This window comes from Filicampus tigris, chromosome 2 (genome assembly GCF_054856515.1).
Source record: "Filicampus tigris isolate MCC_2025a chromosome 2, RoL_Ftig_1.0, whole genome shotgun sequence".
NCBI lineage: Eukaryota > Metazoa > Chordata > Actinopteri > Syngnathiformes > Syngnathidae > Filicampus > Filicampus tigris.
The window spans coordinates 30,363,865-30,383,258 of record NC_141218.1 but is presented as its reverse complement, the minus strand read 5'-3'; the positions used below and the strand labels follow the sequence as shown (position 1 = coordinate 30,383,258).

The 19,394-nt window shown below is 41.3% G+C and overlaps 1 protein-coding gene across 1 annotated transcript; it reads left to right on the top strand.

Annotated features, from left to right (window-relative positions):
* The first annotated feature begins 1,125 nt into the window (after nt 1-1,125).
* On the top strand, nt 1,126-19,364 carry myot (myotilin). The gene is made up of 15 exons (XM_086053244.1): nt 1,126-1,133; nt 4,002-4,167; nt 5,352-5,493; nt 6,165-6,284; nt 6,424-6,613; nt 11,544-11,757; nt 11,867-12,759; nt 13,695-13,845; nt 13,932-14,033; nt 15,313-15,350; nt 15,957-16,095; nt 16,178-16,385; nt 16,867-17,032; nt 17,182-17,315; nt 18,296-19,364. The coding sequence occupies exons 1-15, from the start codon at nt 1,126-1,128 to the stop codon at nt 18,436-18,438; spliced, it is 2,814 nt and encodes a 937-aa protein (XP_085909370.1). The 3' UTR covers nt 18,439-19,364.
* The last annotated feature ends 30 nt before the right edge of the window (nt 19,365-19,394 follow it).

Here is a 19,394-nt window from a genome sequence, read left to right as displayed (position 1 = left end):
CACAAACCTTAATGATGAAGGTAGCAGGGCACACAACATGGAAGAGATCTCCACCCATCCACCAAGGCCAAACAATACTGTATTAATTTGAATCAGCACTTCATTTTCACTTGCACGTGTACAAACTCCCTGCCTCTGAGTTGTGCAACGTTCAGTGAATGACCCTCATACACTTCCTGATGATCCCGAACTCACTGTAACATATGTTTTGAAGCAATGTCTATACGTAGTATTTTATTTAAGTACAATAGCTGAATCAATATTTCTACTTCTTCCAAAGTTATTTTCTTTTAAGTGTCTGTTCTCCCACTTAAATACAGAGTGTACTTTTGCCACCTTTGTTTGGATGTGTAAAATACAAACAAAAGCATTGGGATAATTGCGCTTTAAATTTACCACTAAACCTGTCCAATCATGCCTTTTTGGAGCTTGATTTTGGACAGATAATGCATTCTCCAAACGCTTCCCACAAAGATAAAATTGATGATGGATACATACAACTTTCCAAAATGTCTTGGTAAAATGAACAATTAGGATTAGGAGTAGATTTATGTCTTAATTTAATACTTTGGTACATTTTAATAAACCAAGGAAACACATAATGTGAATAACAGATGCCAACAAAGAAACACTAGAACAGCAAGAGGTCAATGTGGAGAGAAAATAACTTAAAATTGAAGAAATAACAACTCAAAGAGGCGGATGGAGCACAAGTGGAATACTCCAAAACAAAAACAATCGAAGAATAGAATTAAACTTACACCAAGCACGAAACAATAAATAAAAGAAATCGCAAATGTACAAGCTGTAGCCAGAAAGCGCACAAAAACAGAACGCAAACTGGAAGATTATACAAATTGATATTAACATCATGCAGGATGCTCCGCCCACCGATGCTCAACAGGGAAATTGAAAACAAAACACAAGAACAGAAACAGGAACATAACACAGTAAGCATAACTTGTTTTTCATGACAATGGTTATGTTAAGAAGTACTGTATCTCACTCACAAACCATTGAACTTCTTTAAGTCAATTTTTTGTAACTCCTTGATTGGTTTGTTTGTTTGTTTTTTGCAGAGAGTACAAATCAAACACTGTCACTGCCTCCTGGAACGCCTGAAACATGGCCCAGTAAGTTGCACAACATTATGTGGACTTTGTAAGATAAATAAAAATGGTCAGAATCAGGGCTGGCCGGTTATGGAAAAAATAATACAAATATTTTGATTGACATTGAAATCATGATTATTAAAACGATTATTCATTGATTTCAAAACTGAGTACTTATTCAACTACCAAAACTCAACTACTCAAAACTATCATCTCAGCCTCATGTCCATTCATCCCAGCACGTTGAACACTTTATTCTTGAACACACTAGTGTTTTTGTCAAGTACAAAATAACCTTATGAATATCATGTGAAATTCATTCTTAATGAGACAGTGTGTAGATTGTTTTGATTTTGCAAAGTTAATTCATTTTGAAAACCCACTATTAATTTCAGTAAAATGCAAAAAAAAAAAAAAAAAAGTTCTATCACTTCAAAGTAATTTTTTTTAATTGTCATAGGTTAAGTAATCTCTAATTATGTTACATAGGATGCGCCTCCCCTATAGGAGACTGCCACATCTCGCCGCCATCTTTCTGCTACGGGTACCCGAAGGAGACACACTTAATGAATGTAGTTCCTCCACATCATGACTACAGCATGTGTAAAATAACAATGCACTTACTTCATGACTTGAGGGAATGCAAGAAGTCGTTTGTGATGACATTTTGCTTGTACCTCTGCTGAAGAAACGGTTGCTAGAATTGTGACGTGTGGTCTCTCAGAGGTACCCTAGTGGATGCGCTTCAAAATGCACACGCTTCAAGTTTAGGTCGTTGCATTCCATTAGTTCACCACTAGATGGTACTAAATTCCATACATTGGACCTTTAAGCATTCCCCTTCTATTTATCATATTTATTTCATCTGATGTTATTTTCACAAGTCTTGGTACTGACTGGGCTAAGCTGGGATCTCGAGGATTGTATTTCGTGCCATGTCATGTGTAAATGTGGGTTGGTATGACAAAAGAAAAAAAAACTTGGTGTTGTGTGTGCTTGAATCTTGAAGAAAGGAAAATTCCTTGAATCCTTGAACACTCAACTTTAAAAAAATGATTTGAAAGGACAACGTGACAATAAATGACAATGGTGTAGTAATATATACTATATATACTAAAATAATATCAATTGAAAAACACTAAAAACCAATACCGGCTGTTCCTGTGCGTTTTGGCCTCTAAGGGGCAGCGCTGTGGCATGCATGAATGCAGTACACGCTAAGAATGAGAACAGAAGAATGTTGCAATTGAACTCTAGTAACATAACTCGTTTTTCACATGCTGGGAAGAATTTGTGCTTTTGAGTAGTGTTTCCACACCTTTGTGTGTTTCCATAGCGTTTGTGTGTGTGAATATTCGTCATTTGAAAGAATATCACTCCTGAATCCTAATTTCCCGTTAGCATTTCAATGGGATACTACCAGAGCTGGGAACTTGACCCTTTTTTGCCGGTCCGGCCACGACCCTCCACCCTTGACCTGGGTACCCTTCCGGCCGCGACACCCCGCCCTTATTCATAAAAATTATCACCCCCCGCCCTGTTCCGCCCTCCGACCGCCCCATAAAAAAAAGTGTCCGTGAATGACGCCGGCCCCGGGAGGGATCCTAACGACAGAAGCTTTTTAAGGATCATTAGCTAGCTAATTTACTATCCGAACCCGCTGTGGACACGCTTCAAAATGCGCCACTCGTGCTTTACTACTTACCCAACTACGTGTGCTTACTTCTATTGCGAGTCCCGGGGTTGGTTTTGTCGTATTGTATAATTATTTGGGTCCAACAGATGGTCAGAAGTCGCATTCAACAAGTTATTTATTTTCCACACTTCCCTTCATTCATGGCCTTCAAAATAAAAGCATACCAGCAAAAAACTATACACAGCAGGTTTGCTGCAGCGTATTTCCGGAAGTAGAAGACGCCAGAAGAACTGCATGAACTCCACCTTGATGTGGCAGCGTCATACTTGAGTGCAGCTTAATATACTCCCGGACACAAGTTGTTTTGAAACAGTTAAGTTCCAAGTCGGGGGGCGTCGCTTCAAAATGACAGCGACAACAATGGATATCGTACCTGCTACAACCATAAAGGGACAGAGATGACTAGACTATGCATTTAATTTTATTGCCAAACTAGTTTGCTTTTGCAGCAGCAACGAGCTGTGTGCTGCATCCTCTCTTTCCTCTCCGTGTGGGAAACTGTATGTCATCGCAGCATTTGACATAATGGACGGATCAGAGCAGCAACAATTCCTGATGTGTGCGTGGCATGTGTTGCAGATCTGTCGCCAACAGCACAATGCGTCTGTCATGTGAATCAATGCGGCAGTTGTCGCAGAAAGAAGCCTAAAAAGAAGCATTTCACTGAGTAGGCTGAGATGAAATGGCCGCCTCGCGACCACGTCAAACGCATGAGGGCCGATTAGTGGGCCGGACTAAAATCCACTTCCGGCCATGCTTAGTCCAGCCATTTTTTAAAATCTGTCACCCCAGACCCCCCGCCCCAGGGACAGACTGCCCAGCTCTGGATATTACATTGACTTTAGGATTAGCGGCTAGCGATGTTTTTAAAACTAAGCATGTTTTGTATTTGAATTCATAATATGTGTAATTACTTTTGTCGTGTTTTTAGTTTTACAGTAAACTCCAACTTGGTGTCATGTATGTATGTAATGTATCCTACATGCTTGACATGCAAGCAACATGGTGCATTCAGGGTACTTTCACGTCTCGTAACTTCCAAAAGCACCGCGTCGTTCTGTACATTAATCGTATTTCTTCGATTCTAACATTTCAATCAAGATTTAAATCCGGATTACATTTTCGTCCAGCACTAGTCAGAATGTACAGTGACTCATGTAGCTGTATTTACCTTTGTGCGTGTTATTACGAAGCATCCAGAGAGTGCAGAAGAAGACCAGCTCCATGAGTGTGACCATCGCTTCCTCTTCCTCTGCATCGTCCACCAGGGAGCGCTCTTGCAGCTCATCTTCGTCTTCCACCAGACTCGCTTCTAGACACTCCAGCCTGGTGCAACAGCCTTGCGTTCGCCCTCAGCGGGTGATTCAAACTGATTTGATTACAAAGCATCTGAAAGAGGGATGGGGGGTAGCGCTAATAACTGTATGATGTTCTTTTTAGACTGAGAGTACCATCTACAATGAACATATTGGAAGTGGAGTTGCTGCAACATTTGTAAAGGTATGATAAACCTGGCGTCATTTTTATATGGACACCAAAAATTTACAGAAAATCCCGTATAGGAAAACTTCAGGACTCTCTCCTACTGTCTGATGTGGGAACTTTTTCTCATCCAAAAGTATAAACATGAAACAATTGTGATAATAATTTGAAAGATACCACACCAGGGGCGGAGCCAGAACGTGGCTAATGGGTGGGCCTGGAAAAATCAGGGTGGGCCTGAATATTTCTCACACTGAGCACCATCCGCCGGCCCAGACACATTGTATATTCAAATAAAATGACAAACTGAATAATATGACGTTCGGATCTTTCTTAGACGACCACAATGATGCCATTCTTAATATTCAATCAAATCAAATAAAAAAAGAAACACATTCAACAATTTAATAATAATTTATTTATCTAGCCTGTTTTCCATCTCTCATGCCTGCAACACATCGGATTCAAATGATGCGCTAATCACCAAGCTTTGCACAAGCCTGATAATGATTGGGATCATTTGTATCAAGTGTTTTCCGGTAGGGAGGGATGGAAAACAGGCCGGATAAGGGCTGTTGAGGACCGGACTGGAGCACCCCTGCTCCTGGGCATTCCGACTGCAGAAGAAGAAGAATACTAGACGCTAAGTGTAGAGTTCATTGAATGAGACTTAATGTGAATGCCATAATATATTTCTTTACAGTCTGTGTATTATGATTTAGTATATCTTTATTCAATAGTATAAGTAACAAAAAAATATGGTATTTTGGGAGGCAAAAATTGGTAATGGTATTGTTTCTAATGGTTTGCGTGGTATTAATGGCGTTACAAGCTTATAATAACTGGAATTGGAATAAATTGAACTCGTAAATCAAGGTACCACTGTTTGAACCCCTGTTCTGTATTAAACATAAAATATATATCACATATCACCTATTTAGACAATTTCTTATCATGATATAAAAAATGTTCGGATTATTTTTTTTGTTTGTCTTTTCTTGCTTCATGTTTCTCTGTAATGGTCAATGGTCATCTGTAATGGTCGTCAACACACCCTTTAGTGCCTCCATGACACCTGCGCACTGAAGGGCGAGTCGGTGGTCCTGGAGTGTCGACTGAGGGGGACTCCTCCCCTGCAGGTCACGTGGTACAGAGAAGACCAGCAAATTCTGGACTCTGATGACTTCAGGATACTACGCAAAAGTAAGCACGTACTCCTAGTAATAAGCAGCAAGGTCAAAAATACATTACAGTGATTCTGACAGACAGATGTAGACTACATTATGAATTGCACTTAATGTAATAACTGAAATGAATTCATGAAACTGCACATATTAAGACTTTAGAATAATTCTGGATACTTCACCAAAAGGAAAATCTTTTCTTCCACTTTTATTTTCCCAGAGGCCAGTTCCGCATCAGTGCCAGGTGAGTGTATAGAGTATGATATTAATTACTATTATCGTTGCCAGCACTGAAGTACAAATGGTTTCATTCAACCATGGAATGTTAAAATCTTAGTAACTTAAACAAATTATTTTTTGCATTGTGGTTGTAGCTAGCAATGCAAATTCATTGCATCTTATTTATAAGCTTTAATGGATCAGTTAAGCCAACCAAACATATCGGAAAACACCCTGTTGTGCTCACTGAAAACAGTCCTAATTAAATTTTTAAAAATCTAATCAAAAGTGCATGTTGTTATGCTCTAAGAGTGTACAGTACATAATGCTGTGTCCTGAGAGAGTGTTTCATCCATCCATCCATTATCTATACCGCGTATCCTCACAAGGGTCGTACACTTATGTAAACTGATGACTTGAAGTGAAAATGCAATACAGTCCAGTGCATAAATATTGTGTTACTGTCAACAGAGGAGCTTTGTACACTGGTCATCAGTGAAGCCTTCCCAGAAGATTCTGGTGTGTTTAAGTGCATCGTCCATAATTCCTCTGGTACAGTGTCATGCTCTGCCATGTTGGACGTTTACAATGGTTAGTTTATTCCTCTCTCAGTATATACTAGATTGTAAAGCCCATTTGAATTGATGTGTTATAATAACACACCTACTGGATGTAAATGTCAAATTAGTGTACTAACAGTACCCGCAACCCATAAAACACAAACATTTAGACCTCGAGGAGCAGCTGGAGGTAGAGGCTATTCGCCAGCAGGAAGCAGAGTGCTTCATGGAGTCGAATGAGGCAGTCGTCCAGCTTGAGAGTGCTCCCCTTCATACTTGTGAAGACTTCCCCACTGTGCTGCCTGACCCTCTGATTGTTCCCCCACCCAACTGGCCTAGCAGCTGCCTGGAAGAAGTAGGGTGAGTGCATGATACCCAAACAAACACGTTAAGTTCATGTATCTGTTGAAATAAGTCTTACAATCTTACAATAAATCCGTTTTGACGGCCATACAACATGATATACCAGCGGTGAGCCTTCAGGCCCAGAAAGGCCTTCTCTGCTGTCTTAAACTCTATTTGTTACATGAAATTGTATTAATTTATTCCAACAATCATTCTGCTTGTCTGCTCTACTTTGAGTATGTATATTTCAGATTTTTGGGGGGGTACAATCAGATATCAATCAATCAATCAATCAATCAAATGTATTAATGCAGTGCTTTTCACACGTAAAATATTTTAAAATGCAACTCAAAGTGCTTCACATGAATAAAACAAGAAAACGATCAAAAGTCTTTCCTGGTAAGCGGTTTGTGTATTGTAGTTACCATTTCATTTCGAAGGGTGTCACTGTTGTTATAATTTGGACTTCTTAGTGTATATAGTATTTTGTTCATTCTCTATTACGGTACTTAATGGGACAGATTGGCATGACCTGTTCAACAAACGAGTCAAGAAGGAAGGCTTTGATTTAAAAACACTTCATTTGATTTCGTCGTTTATAGTTTGTGAGTCATAAAGTGCAGTGGGAAGGGTGAGACCACGAGGCGGCGCTATCGTTCAAACGTTGGTAGGGAAGAAGCAATCCGGTGGCGCTTGTGTTGTTACTTGCGAGTCTCTTCTCGCCTTTAGTCGAGCGTGCGAGCTCGGCGTCACCTGTTTGTTGTTGCTTCGTGGCTGTCTTCGTCAATTGTTGAAGGAAAACGGCCACTAATACCGCGTGCCTCCCCGAAGTTCGAACACAAAGGTCCAAAGACGTTTTACAAGGTAAGAAATATCTTAAATGGATTTTTTTCGACCTCTTGTTTTCATACCTGTAAATGCCGTTTGAAGTGTGGGGTCGCCCGACCCTACTACTGAGGACGTTACTTTTTGTGATATGTTACGCTTTACTTTTTGCGAACTTTTTTTAAGTTGTACAACAGAACACGCCCCTCGATGTTGGAGAGAGACTATTTATAGAGGCTGCAATGGTGAATTTCAAAACGTTTTGAAGGAATATGGGTTGTCATCTGGCGTGGGCGCACCTGTTGCTCAACGCTAATTGACTTCATTGAAATGATTGAACTTTTTACCCCATTCTTAACTCGCCTTGTATTTCAAATAAATATAATATGTCACATTAAATGTCCTTTCCATTTTCCTTGATCTAAACGGAGGGCCCTCTTGTGAATGTCCAGTGTGCAGACTGCATGCCAACCGGCTCATATTGAAGCCAAGCGGTATCTTAGAATAAATTATGAGCTCATTTGAGGGCGGTAATATTTCTCTGCCTGCATGCTTGTCTCTTTTAAGTTTAGAAGTACAACGAGGTATTTTTTTTCCTCAACTCAAGTGTTTGTTTTATCTTTATCTTTTTTTTCTTTTTTTTTTAAAACAGATGTGAAAATATATTTTAAAATGGCAGTGTCAGAGTATTTCCTTCTAATGAAATGCTATGGTCCGTACCATCCGAGAATGTCAGCACAGATTCTTTGGCTTTTTGCTGAGGTTGATGTGTCCTATCTATATTAATGTCTCCTGAGGTATACTGTACAGTAATACTAATCTCATCTGTAATGTCATTTGTGAATTGCATTCATGGTGACTTTTGTCCTACGGAGCCCTTCTTCTTTGCAGCAGCTCAACATTTGTTTACAGTATATCTTGGCAACAGTCTGACCTTTAAGGTCACGTTGAGGCTCAGTGGCCAATTAAGTTCAGGATTTTTCTTTTGTGAGCTCATTATTCTTGTTAAAAAGAGTGGATGCTTCTGAAGGTTTGCATCCTGAATAGGCTAAGCGGTATAGAAAATTGATCATTATCCATCTATCCATTTTCTCTACTGCCGATTCTCATTAGGGCCGCGGGTGAGCTGGAGGCCATCTCAACTCTCTTTGGGCGAGTAGCGGGGTACACCCTAGACTGGTCGCCAGCCAATCGCAGTACACATACAAGTCAAACAACCACTCAGAGTCCTATTAAGGACATCTTTTTTACGTGGTTAAATAACCGCATAAAGATGCGCATATGTAAGCGATTGGGCAATTGCAGAGTTAAAGGTGATGAGGTCTAGCTGGTTTGCTTCTATTTTTGAGGTAATGTTGACTGTAGATGTCAGAGCACAATGACCAGATTGTATTGTTCACTTTGTCGTTGTCAGTCACAGAGGACGAAAAGGATAGTGCACTCTTAGCCATGCCATACAAACATTATGTTAGCATGCATGCGTGTGTGTGAGTCACCAGTTGTGTGCCTGCACCTGCCAGCTGATGTCCAAATTCCTTGACCAATATAGCTTTGCCCACTTAATCTCTTTCTCCCCTACACACGGTCTGCAAGGCCTCAAATCAGCCACCATGAACTCTGGAAATTGTTGAATTCTCATCCCTGAAGCACTGCCCACTGATGGTGCTGAAATCAGTGTTAATATAACATGTTATCCACTGAATGGAAATTGCATTCACCTTAAAATATTGTGAGTGCTGAGATGCCAAAATGTTATAAAGTCAAAATGCAAGCAAAGCAAGCAAGCAAGGACTATAAGAACGTAAATGACAAATGACTACATAAAGCTATTCCTAGGTAACATGCAAACTTATTTTTGTGGTGTGGGTGAAAGCCAGAGTACCCACCAAAAACCACCAATTAGGACTTCTCACCTGTGAGGCATACTGTACATGCTAACCACTATACTGCCATGATGCCTATCCAATGACAAGTCTTTGAATTGAAACCTTTTTAATAGGAAGTAAGAGATTCACCAGTCTCAAAAGAATGTTCATTCAGTTTAAATTTGTAGAAAAATAGCAGATCACAGACATGACACAAAACTAATTTCTAATGGCAACTTTCTGGGTTAAAGCGAAAGTCAACCCTACCATATTTTTTTCCAGAATATGTTCTATGCAGCCCCACTAGTTGAAACAAGGCATTCTGATAAATATTGCATTTGTAGGGTAACAGTTAATCGCCCCTTTTTTCGACATGTCTGGGAGCTGCCACTTCGTCACTTCTGTCGACTGAAAATGACATCACAGGCAGGTCAATTCGTATTTTTTATTTATTTTTTTATGTAGAGATTTTTTTTTTTGTTTAAGCGTTCATATTACATTATAAATGCAACCTCGGTCTTGTCTGCTGTATGAGCACATGCGTTGCCAAAGTGACCCGCGTGCGCAGAAGAAGAGACGACGTCACTCCTGACGTATTGTTTACGGAATTAAATGTGGTCCAGCGTGTCGGGGCATTTCTACAGCGATTCGGTAGGAGGTAGAAATAAGCTCCTTCTTCACCACGACAGACCGATACATAGTCCGCATCACAGCAGCTGCTGCACCGATCCGCCTGTCGATCTCCAGTTCCTTCCTACCTTCACTCGCGAACAAGACCCCAAGATACTTGAACTCCTCCACTTGGGGCAGACGCTCTTCCCCGACCTGGAGAGGGCACGCCACCCTTTTCCGGCTGAGGTCCATGGTCTCAGATTTGGAGGTGCTGATTTTCATTCCAACCGCTTCACACTCGGCCGCGAACGTCTCCAGAAGGTTGCCATTTGAAATGACTTTAGTTTTGTTTCATGTCTGTGATATGCTTTTTTTTCCTACAACATTTAAACAACTGAATGATCATCTTCTGAGACTGGAGATTGCATAATTTTTGCCAGGGCTTGTAGAACCCCACATCGCATTGTGGCCAAAGGTCATTGCATCTTTTGGTCGTGTAAATAGGAATGCGCCAAAAGTATTTGCCAACCTCCAAAAGAAAGTGGAAGAATAAATTAAAGAATAGTAATAGTCATGGCAGATAATGTGTGCCGAATTGCCAATTTAGCATTCGGCTTCCATCACAACATGGATTTACTGTTTACAGCACCAAAAGGCACAATAACCGACCAGGATTCTACCTTTGACCACAATGTAACATAGGATTCTAGTTAAGGTAAGCCATTTTAAACTAGAAAGAAAAAAATGTTTCTGTAATTTAGAAGTGGATGTTTTAAATCCAACTGGAACTCGTTCGCTGCCCTCAACACAATTAAGGTACAGGAATTTTGGGTGCCTGTCCGAACTCAAATTTTAATATTTATAAGTCGCCCCGGTGAATACGTCGCAGGACCAGCCAAACTATGAAAAAAAAGTGACTTATCGTCTGAAAAGTATGGTAAGTGTCATAAATGACAAAACCACTGTTTAAATTAAAACTTGCAAAAAATGTCTTTACCTTAATAAATGTGTAAAAATATGCTCACTGTATTAAGGTCTCCTGACATTCGCTTGCATCTCATGTGATGGTGGTTGTTTTTTAGAGGTATAATTTTGCTGAAAATGTAAGAAGAATTCCAAATTATATAATTCGCACGCCACTCAACTCAATTTTATATATAGAGCACTTTAAAACAACCACTGCTGCATCGTGTGCTGTACAAGGAGCAAAAATTAGTCACACAACAACAAAGACGGTTCAAACAAATTAATAACATAAAAACAGTAAAACACGCCAAAACGCCAAAGAATACAAATGAGTTTTAAAGATGGACAGAGAGGGAGCTTACCTAACGTTTAACGGAAGGCCAAAGAGAGAGGACCAGGAACGCAAAAGGTTCGATCCCTTCTGACACTCCGCTTAGTCGTCTGGACCTCCACTAATGTGTGGCCCACTGACCTGAGGCACCGGGCAGGTGCGTAGTGGTGGAGGAGCTCATTTCATTCATGTATTCAGGACCCAAACCATTCATTCACAAACCAACTGGCGATCATGAAATGCACTCATATTTGTATTGATCTTGTATGTCACACTCATCCATGTCACATTGTCCTTTCCTGAAACCATTATACAGGATTTCACACTGCTGTGCTGTTTCACCCAGGTTCCAAGAGGATCTGTTAATCAACCACTCTTCTGAAGATCACTTCAGTCACAGTCAGGAGCTGTTTTCTCTGTGCTCAGAGGTCCGTCGGTCACCAGAGGTCACAGTACATTCGCCCAGCCCTCAGCCTCCATCTTCACCGTTACCTCCTGCACAAGTCCAAGAAAACCACGCAACGCCCAAGCTGTTCACTCCAAGCAAGCTCACTATCAATGTAAGACGTTCTTTCAAAAACTCATTTTTCTGCCAATGTGTTCCCAGTCTACTATCTAGTCTTGAATTGTTCCACCTGGTTTACTTGTTCATGCTCTTCTTTTGTCCAGTCCTCCCCGTCAGGAGGCAACACTATGAACCTGTCAGACCTGCCAACTTTGAAGCCCGGCGCCTTTCCTCCCAGTGCCTTCAACTATGCGCGGCCAAGACACTTCATTCAGTCGCAGTCAGCCTTCCAGGCACCCAGCTATGAAAGTGTGATCAAGGAGGCTCAGGAGCACCAGAATAATTCACAGGAAAACCTGGCGTGTTCCAAGCGTAGTTCAAGTGGCGCTGAAGTTCAAAGTCAAACTAAAAGGATGTCTTCACAAAGCCAGTCAGTGTCAAAGTCCTTGTCTCAGTCTCAGTCACAGTTTCAGTCTCTGAGCCTTACTCCGAATCAGACACAGACTAATGGGACAGGCAAGTTGTCCCCATCCTCATCCGGTCTGAGCTCCCCCATTTCCACTTCCTCTGCCGCTCCTCTTCACTCCTTCGTTGCCCCTTCTCCCTCTCTGCCATCCTCCTCTCCCTCACGCGTGACCATGCGCTCTTCCATAACCCTCACCCCGAGCATCCCAAGCGCCAGTGGTCTCGGCAGCGCCACTCTGCCAGCCAATCAGAACACCATGTCGGCTCCCGCTGCCTACCTCTGTTCTGTGTTGCCCTCCCAGTCCTCCTCTTTCTCCCCTTACTCAAAACTGTCGCCCAGCTCCACCCTTTGTGCCTCTATCTCCCCATCCCGCTCACCATTAGCCCCTTCAAGCCCTCACCTCCCCATAAAAGAAGCCTCTCCGACCTCCTCCGCCCCTCAGCAGCCTCCTCCGTTGTCCCCTTCCTTCCCTTGCTCCAACCTCTCTCCCTCCACCACCTCTCTGCCTCAGCCCAACACACCTAACAGTTATAACAGCGAGCCGCCTGCTGTGGTCTCTTTGCCCGCCAATTACAAGGGGACGCCTAGCACGTGAGTAAACGTCACTTTCACATTCATGTTCATTACACACAGCCGTTAGGCAATGCTTGCTTCAGCTGCATGCAAAATGAAACATAGCTTCAACAAGTAAATGACAATTAGAGTTGATCTTTCTCTCAATTTCCCCCATTCATTGTAAGTGGACCCAAAATACAATGTGTATATATTTTTAGGAATTAAAAAAAATATATATATATAAAAGGTGCGAGTGCATCGAATCGTTCCACTTTGAAATGTATCGAGATGCATATTAAATCGTCTTTTGTTGGAGGGATGTATCTTAGAAGGAATTGGCACATTTACAGTATTGGCAAATTCATTCAAATGTGGGTAAAATGATGACAAGTATCATCATGTATCATACGCTCTCAAACGGAATCATACTATATCGAATCGTAATCTCGCTGAGCCGAACCGAATCGTTCCACTTCGACCCGTCCTTGAATCGTTTTGCGTATTTCTATTTCTATAGATAGATAGATATAAACTTTTACAAACAAGTACATTTTATTTTGCATGTTTTTAATGGTTAAGATGTCGATGATTTTTTGGGGGAAAATATATTCACAATTGAAACAAATTGGAAATCAACCACCTGAAACAAATTGGGGTTGGCCTCTAAGGATCCAATGAAGTTCAATATCTTCATCAGCCATTTTATTTGGGGTCTGAATTTCTTGTCCCTTCTTTTGGGTACTGCCAAACCGTAAGGTCCTGTAGTCTTCCATTGCTTTAAGACTGAGAAACTACACAATACACTACAGTATATCAAAGAGCAAACTAATTCAACACAATTGACTGAATGATTAATGTGGAACAATGGATAAAATGTTGTTTTCTTAGTGATGAGTGGGAGTCCTGATGATTGATTTACCAAAGGCAATTTCTTCTTATTCACAGACTTTTAATTCTTTTGTCTATCCCAGTCTTCCTAAGCCTGTTCTCAAGAAGACTGTAGTTTCTCGTCCTTCGTCCTCTCGCTCCACAGATGAAGAGATCCAGGGTTCCAAAGATGCTCTCATCCAGGATCTGGAAAAGAAGCTTCGTTCAAAAGAAGTGAGGAGAAAGAACAGCCAAGTATGTGGTGTTTTTTTCCCCCTAAAAAAAAACAAAAACAAATCAACAAACAGTACATATTAACATACGTGTTTCTTTTGGGACAGAAACTTTCTTATGAGGAGCGCATGGCGCGAAGGCTGCTGGGTCCAGACAACGCCAACTACATGTTTGACCAAGACAGTCTTTCAGACTCACAACTTGACCAGGTGCTGTTAACTTTTCTTAAGACGTTTAGATTGTACAGTGTGGTGCAGGGATTAGCATATGGATGCTAGGGCTGGGTGAAAAATGGGGGGAAAAAAAATGGATGGATAATAGAATTAGGGCTGAAATGAGTCCTCAAGTAATTTGGGTACCTCGATTTATTTAAAAAAATAAATAAATAAATAAATAAATTAAAAAAAAAAATAGAAAAATGCTCAAGGCATTTTTATCTGCCTCGAGTACCCCCTTATTTATGTTAACTTTGCCACGAAGTCAAGCTAACCACAGCAACAAATGTTTATGCTATGCATGACAGTAACCACGCCGCCAACGCGCAAAGAAGGCCAACTTCAAAATGAACCCTATCTTACCAAATAATATATGGACATCAGTACAAGGGTACGCTTTTAGTTTGACATTATTAGTTGTAATACATGTGTATATATCTCTGTACGTGTGTCAATAGATTTACCATTCACTACTACTATTAGCACTGGTGATGTTTTTAAAACTAAATGTGTTGTATTTAAATATACAATGTGTGCAATTATTTTTTTGTGTGTGTTTAATTTTACAGAAAATTCCAACTGGGTTGTTGTTAAACAGCTTAAAGTAGGGCTGAAAAAAAAAAAATCCCTCAATATTGCGATTTAATATCGGATTATTGTTTTCAAGGTCCTTTTCTATATGTATTTATCCACAAAAACAAGCAATTAATTAATCTATTACAATAAACGTCATCAGATCTATCATACAATATAGGATACCGCCATAGTGTCAAATGAAGCATGAATTGATATACTTAATAGGAGAGGTATTTTATTTATCTCCTATGGTACAATTACAGGTGTGAACGATAAATTATGGGCACCATCAACACTGTTTATGAGCAATCCACTATGAGACAGGCTTGAAAAATACTATCTGATCAAACTCACATTCTTTAACCAGAGTACCAGCTTCTTCCTTCTGGCAGGAGATTTGGAGTTCCTCGGAGCAGGCTGAACCGATACAAACGTTCTTTTATTCTTACATCTATTAAGATCATGAATGCAAATATGTAGGTCAGTGTGTGCTGTACTGAAATTGTCGAGTTATTCCGGGACTGTGCTTTTTTTTTTTTATCACCCTTGACGTGAGTGTAACCTGTTAACCTGTCGTGTGATGTGTGTCGCCCCACATGCACACGCACACAAACCATTGTCTTACTTTGTCAACCTTGTTGGTTTTCAATACTAAAAAACCCTGCCATTAACTTTGAGCTGTGTTGTTCTATTACAGCCAGATTCACCAGAAGGAAGACACACTGGTGGGCTATGGTAAATATATTGTCAAATAAATTGCTGGAAATGGATTTAGCGGTTGTTGGAGAAGATGTGTGGGATGGAATGTGTTCAGTTGTGTATGACAAGGGCGCAGGACAGTGAAGTTAAGGAAATGTGCTTTGAGCTCAAAAATTCCCAAGAAATAGCAAAACACCGCAGAGATTGACAATGGTTATTGTTGCCTCACACTATTAATGTTCTTGGGTCAAGTCTCAGCTCAGGAGTGAATGTGAATGGTTGTCTGGAGCTAGACGAAAGGTCAGCCATGTGATCATGAATGAATTTCACTCTTGGATTTGATTTAAGATACTTTTTTTTTTTTTTTCTTAAATGTTGAATGCCACGCAGGGCTGTTGGCCTGTTACATTTGCCAAATTGGGTCAGCTGAATGGATCATCTGATGTGGCATGAAAACATGTGAACTAACAAATTCAATTCTTATGAATCCAACATTTATCCAAAAAACAAAAAGGTTTTGGTGTATAAATGAGGACACAACTGTGTGTGTGTGTGTGTGTGTTTGTCTTTAACAAGTCAAATCTACTCACTGGGTGGCGAATCACAAGGGTCATAAATAAATAGCGGGTCGCTCCCTTGCAGGGGGAAGCACCACTACGGGACAGACGAGCGGGGGAATGAGGGATCAGCTATCCAAGAGAAATGTTACGCCCCTCGCTTCATGCAGATCCCTCAAAACGTCACTGTGGAGGAAGGCCGCTTCTGTAGAATTGACTTCAAGGCGAGACACGCAAACACCCACAGAAAGTGCAGGTACACTGTTCTGACGCGCAAGTAAAATACTTTGCACTCATATTGTTCAGGTCGGAGGACTCCCTACCCCAGATGTGTGCTGGTACTTGGACGGTAAAGCAATTCGTCCAGACGACTACCACAAGATGCTGGTGTGCGAGAAAGGGATGCACTCATTCATCATAGAGATTGTCACCGTGCACCACGCTGGTGTCTACGAGTGCGTGGCCAGCAACCGTGCGGGAGAAAGCAGGTTTACCGTGAGGCTTGATGTCATAGGTAAAATGTCATTACGTTCTTTACACCAATATTCCAGAACTTGGTCAGATCCAAACGTGGAGAAACATCGTTAAAATGAAATTGAAATCTTCCATTGGGGTGGAATGAAAAACAAATACTGTGCACATATTCATGTTTTATAGTCATCATGCACTTGGACATAGTTTTGTACCCGCTGACTTTTTCATTGCAAAAATGCCACTGTTAGGTCATTCAGATTAATTTTATTTGGAGCAGCGAATAAACATAGTTTGACTGTTCCTCCCATATTAGTGAACGTCAACACTATTCATCATGAATTATTTCTCGATTTTAAAGAGCTGGCGATCTTCATTTGTCAATTTTTGACACTCGGAACTGTTCCCAGACAAAGATGTTGGTTTCATATGACTTCATAGAGTTATTGACTAAAACTGCTAATGTCTATCATCTTGCATTGAAGCACTGTGTAAGTCATGTGCCAATTGTTTTCCCGCTGCAGCTCAGGAGGCTCTGCGCCCTCCCACCTTTGTTCAAAAGATGTCAAACTTCAGAGCTCTCGAAGGTGACACCGTGAGGTTAGAATGCAAGGTGGATGCGTCGCCTCCTCCTCAACTCTTCTGGAAGAAAGATAAAGAAATGCTACGCGTTGATCCATCCAGAATGAGGTGAGCTCACTTAGTACCTTCTCACTAGACCTCCACATCAAACCACATCCAAACTGTCTGAGAAATGCTACCGGTTTTAAGTCAGTCTCAGTGTTCATGCATTCATCTATTTCATGTTTACTACTGTGTCCTCTTGTCTGTTTGTGCAGCCTGTACCAAGATGGCTCCGGCAGCCAGTGCCTGTTGATAGAGAGGGTGACCAAGTCCGATGCGGGGTGGTACACGCTCTCCGCTATCAACGAGGCTGGCATGTCGACATGCAACGCCAGACTGGATATAAGCTGTAAGTCCACCGAGCATTCCTCCTCTCTCAGATCTCCATTGTAGTTATCAGAGACGCCCAGGAGGCGGTACAATCAAACCACAGATGGGGGATGTGCTGCACTAATACGCCTGACTAAACCCAATTCTCAAGCCCGCAAGGCATCAAACAAATGCTGCATTACACCATCAAACGGAAACCTGATGAGCACGTGAGCTGTTGCTCTGATCGCAAAAAGCTGCATGTGGTGGGCCACAAGCATAAACGTCCATCCACTGGAGAGAGGCGGCTCACTGGAGCAAAGTACAAGGGAGCTATTGGGTTTCTGCTCCATCACGTAACCCACCCACCACCTGCTCTGTGGGGTGGTTGACAGCTTCGAGAGAAAGTGACCTGCCTTTTGTTAGGCATGTGCTATAGTGTCGTTTGAGACTATTTGAAAACCTCCTTGCATTGATAAACTACAGTTCGACCCATTCGGGGATTCAAATTATTATGGATGGTTCTCAGAAAGTATGGTCCAGGAGTGTGACACGAGATCCCAAAAGGGAAGTTGTTCAAAACCAGGTCAAAATGATATATGCTTTAAATCAAACCTTACTGAAGTGCTCTATGAATAAATTACAGATAGATAGATAGTGTACTGTAAACTAGGTTGGTTTTTTTTTACCCCCCCCCCGGAAAAAAAGGCGACTGACGGGACGACGCTGCAGACGGATGACAAATAACGGACGCTCAATTTGGAGTAATGCCCAGCAGAGCAGTACATGTGACAGTTGAGACACCAAGCCTGTGCTACTCCATTTTGTGTGGAGAGGAAGAGTTATTTTCAGGCACCTGGCATGAAGGGAATGTTAACTCCTTCACTGAGGTCCCCATCTCTGTTGGTTGCTATTGAATTCGTTTAGTCACGTTTTTAAATGACTAGCCACAGAAAATCTTCCTTTAGAGAGACTTACAACTTCAATTTTTAATCTTTCCTTTCTAATGTCCTTTGGCAGGCCGAGCAGTCCCACCCATGAAAACGGCGCCCCCTGGCTCCAAGGCTTTGAAACTGCTGTCATCTCTGAGCCATGTGCCGGCTGTGACAGCAGAGCCCCCCGTCCGCCACACCGCCCCCCTGTATGAGAGCGAGGAGCTGTAAATGCTTTCAAAACACACACACACACACACACGCACACCTAAAAACTCTTGAAGCACTGATGTGGTATTTTAGAATTTTTGTGTTATTGGAGTAAGCTGAAGGTTGTTTCGCTCTCATGTCGTTGCTCCTCCTACACTGTTTTAAATAAGTTAATCTTTAGTCGTTGTTTGTCCATGACTGCATTTACCGTTTTAGACTAAAGGGCTAATGTTGGAATCAAGCCTGTAAGCCTCGCTAGCCGTCATGGCGTCTCTCAGCAAAATGGCGCATCGAGGTCACTTACCGGTAAGTGTATTAATAGTTGTAGTGACTGTTGACCCAGGTGCCTCTTGTGTCCCGGTAGCCAAACATACAGTTTACGCGGAGACATTTACTCGTAAGTCAGCATCATGAAGCAATGTCTTGATTAAGAAACTTTATAAGATCACCCAGCACATTCACTACAGTAGCTATTCAACATCTATGGAATACAATACAGTACTGCACTTTAGTCCACCAGTCTCCTCTCCTCCATTATGTGAAGTTACTGGACATGGAAATTATATTTATTGCATTTTATCTTGTGACACTCAACCCTCTGTGTCAACCACCACCATTCAGCATACAGTATTGTATGTTTTTAAAGTTAATATGAAGTGTATGTGAATGACAATATTTATTGTAAGGTATTCGCTATTTTTTGACTCCCTTGCCTGATTTGAAGCGGTATGTTTTGTATTTGGACTGCTGTCTGTAGAACAATCATCCGTGTTTCCCCACACAGTAAACCAAATGTTAGCTTGTGGCTTACCCGAGCACCATAATGAGGCCTCTTAACAAAATGTTAAGCTGCGGGTATGAGTGTTTTTTTCTTGAAACATGGTTTGTTGTGTCAATTGTTTAGCATACCGATGAATGAATGTGGAATAAAATCATTATCAACTAGGCTTTGCCTTCTGTGAACTCAATTGTACTGT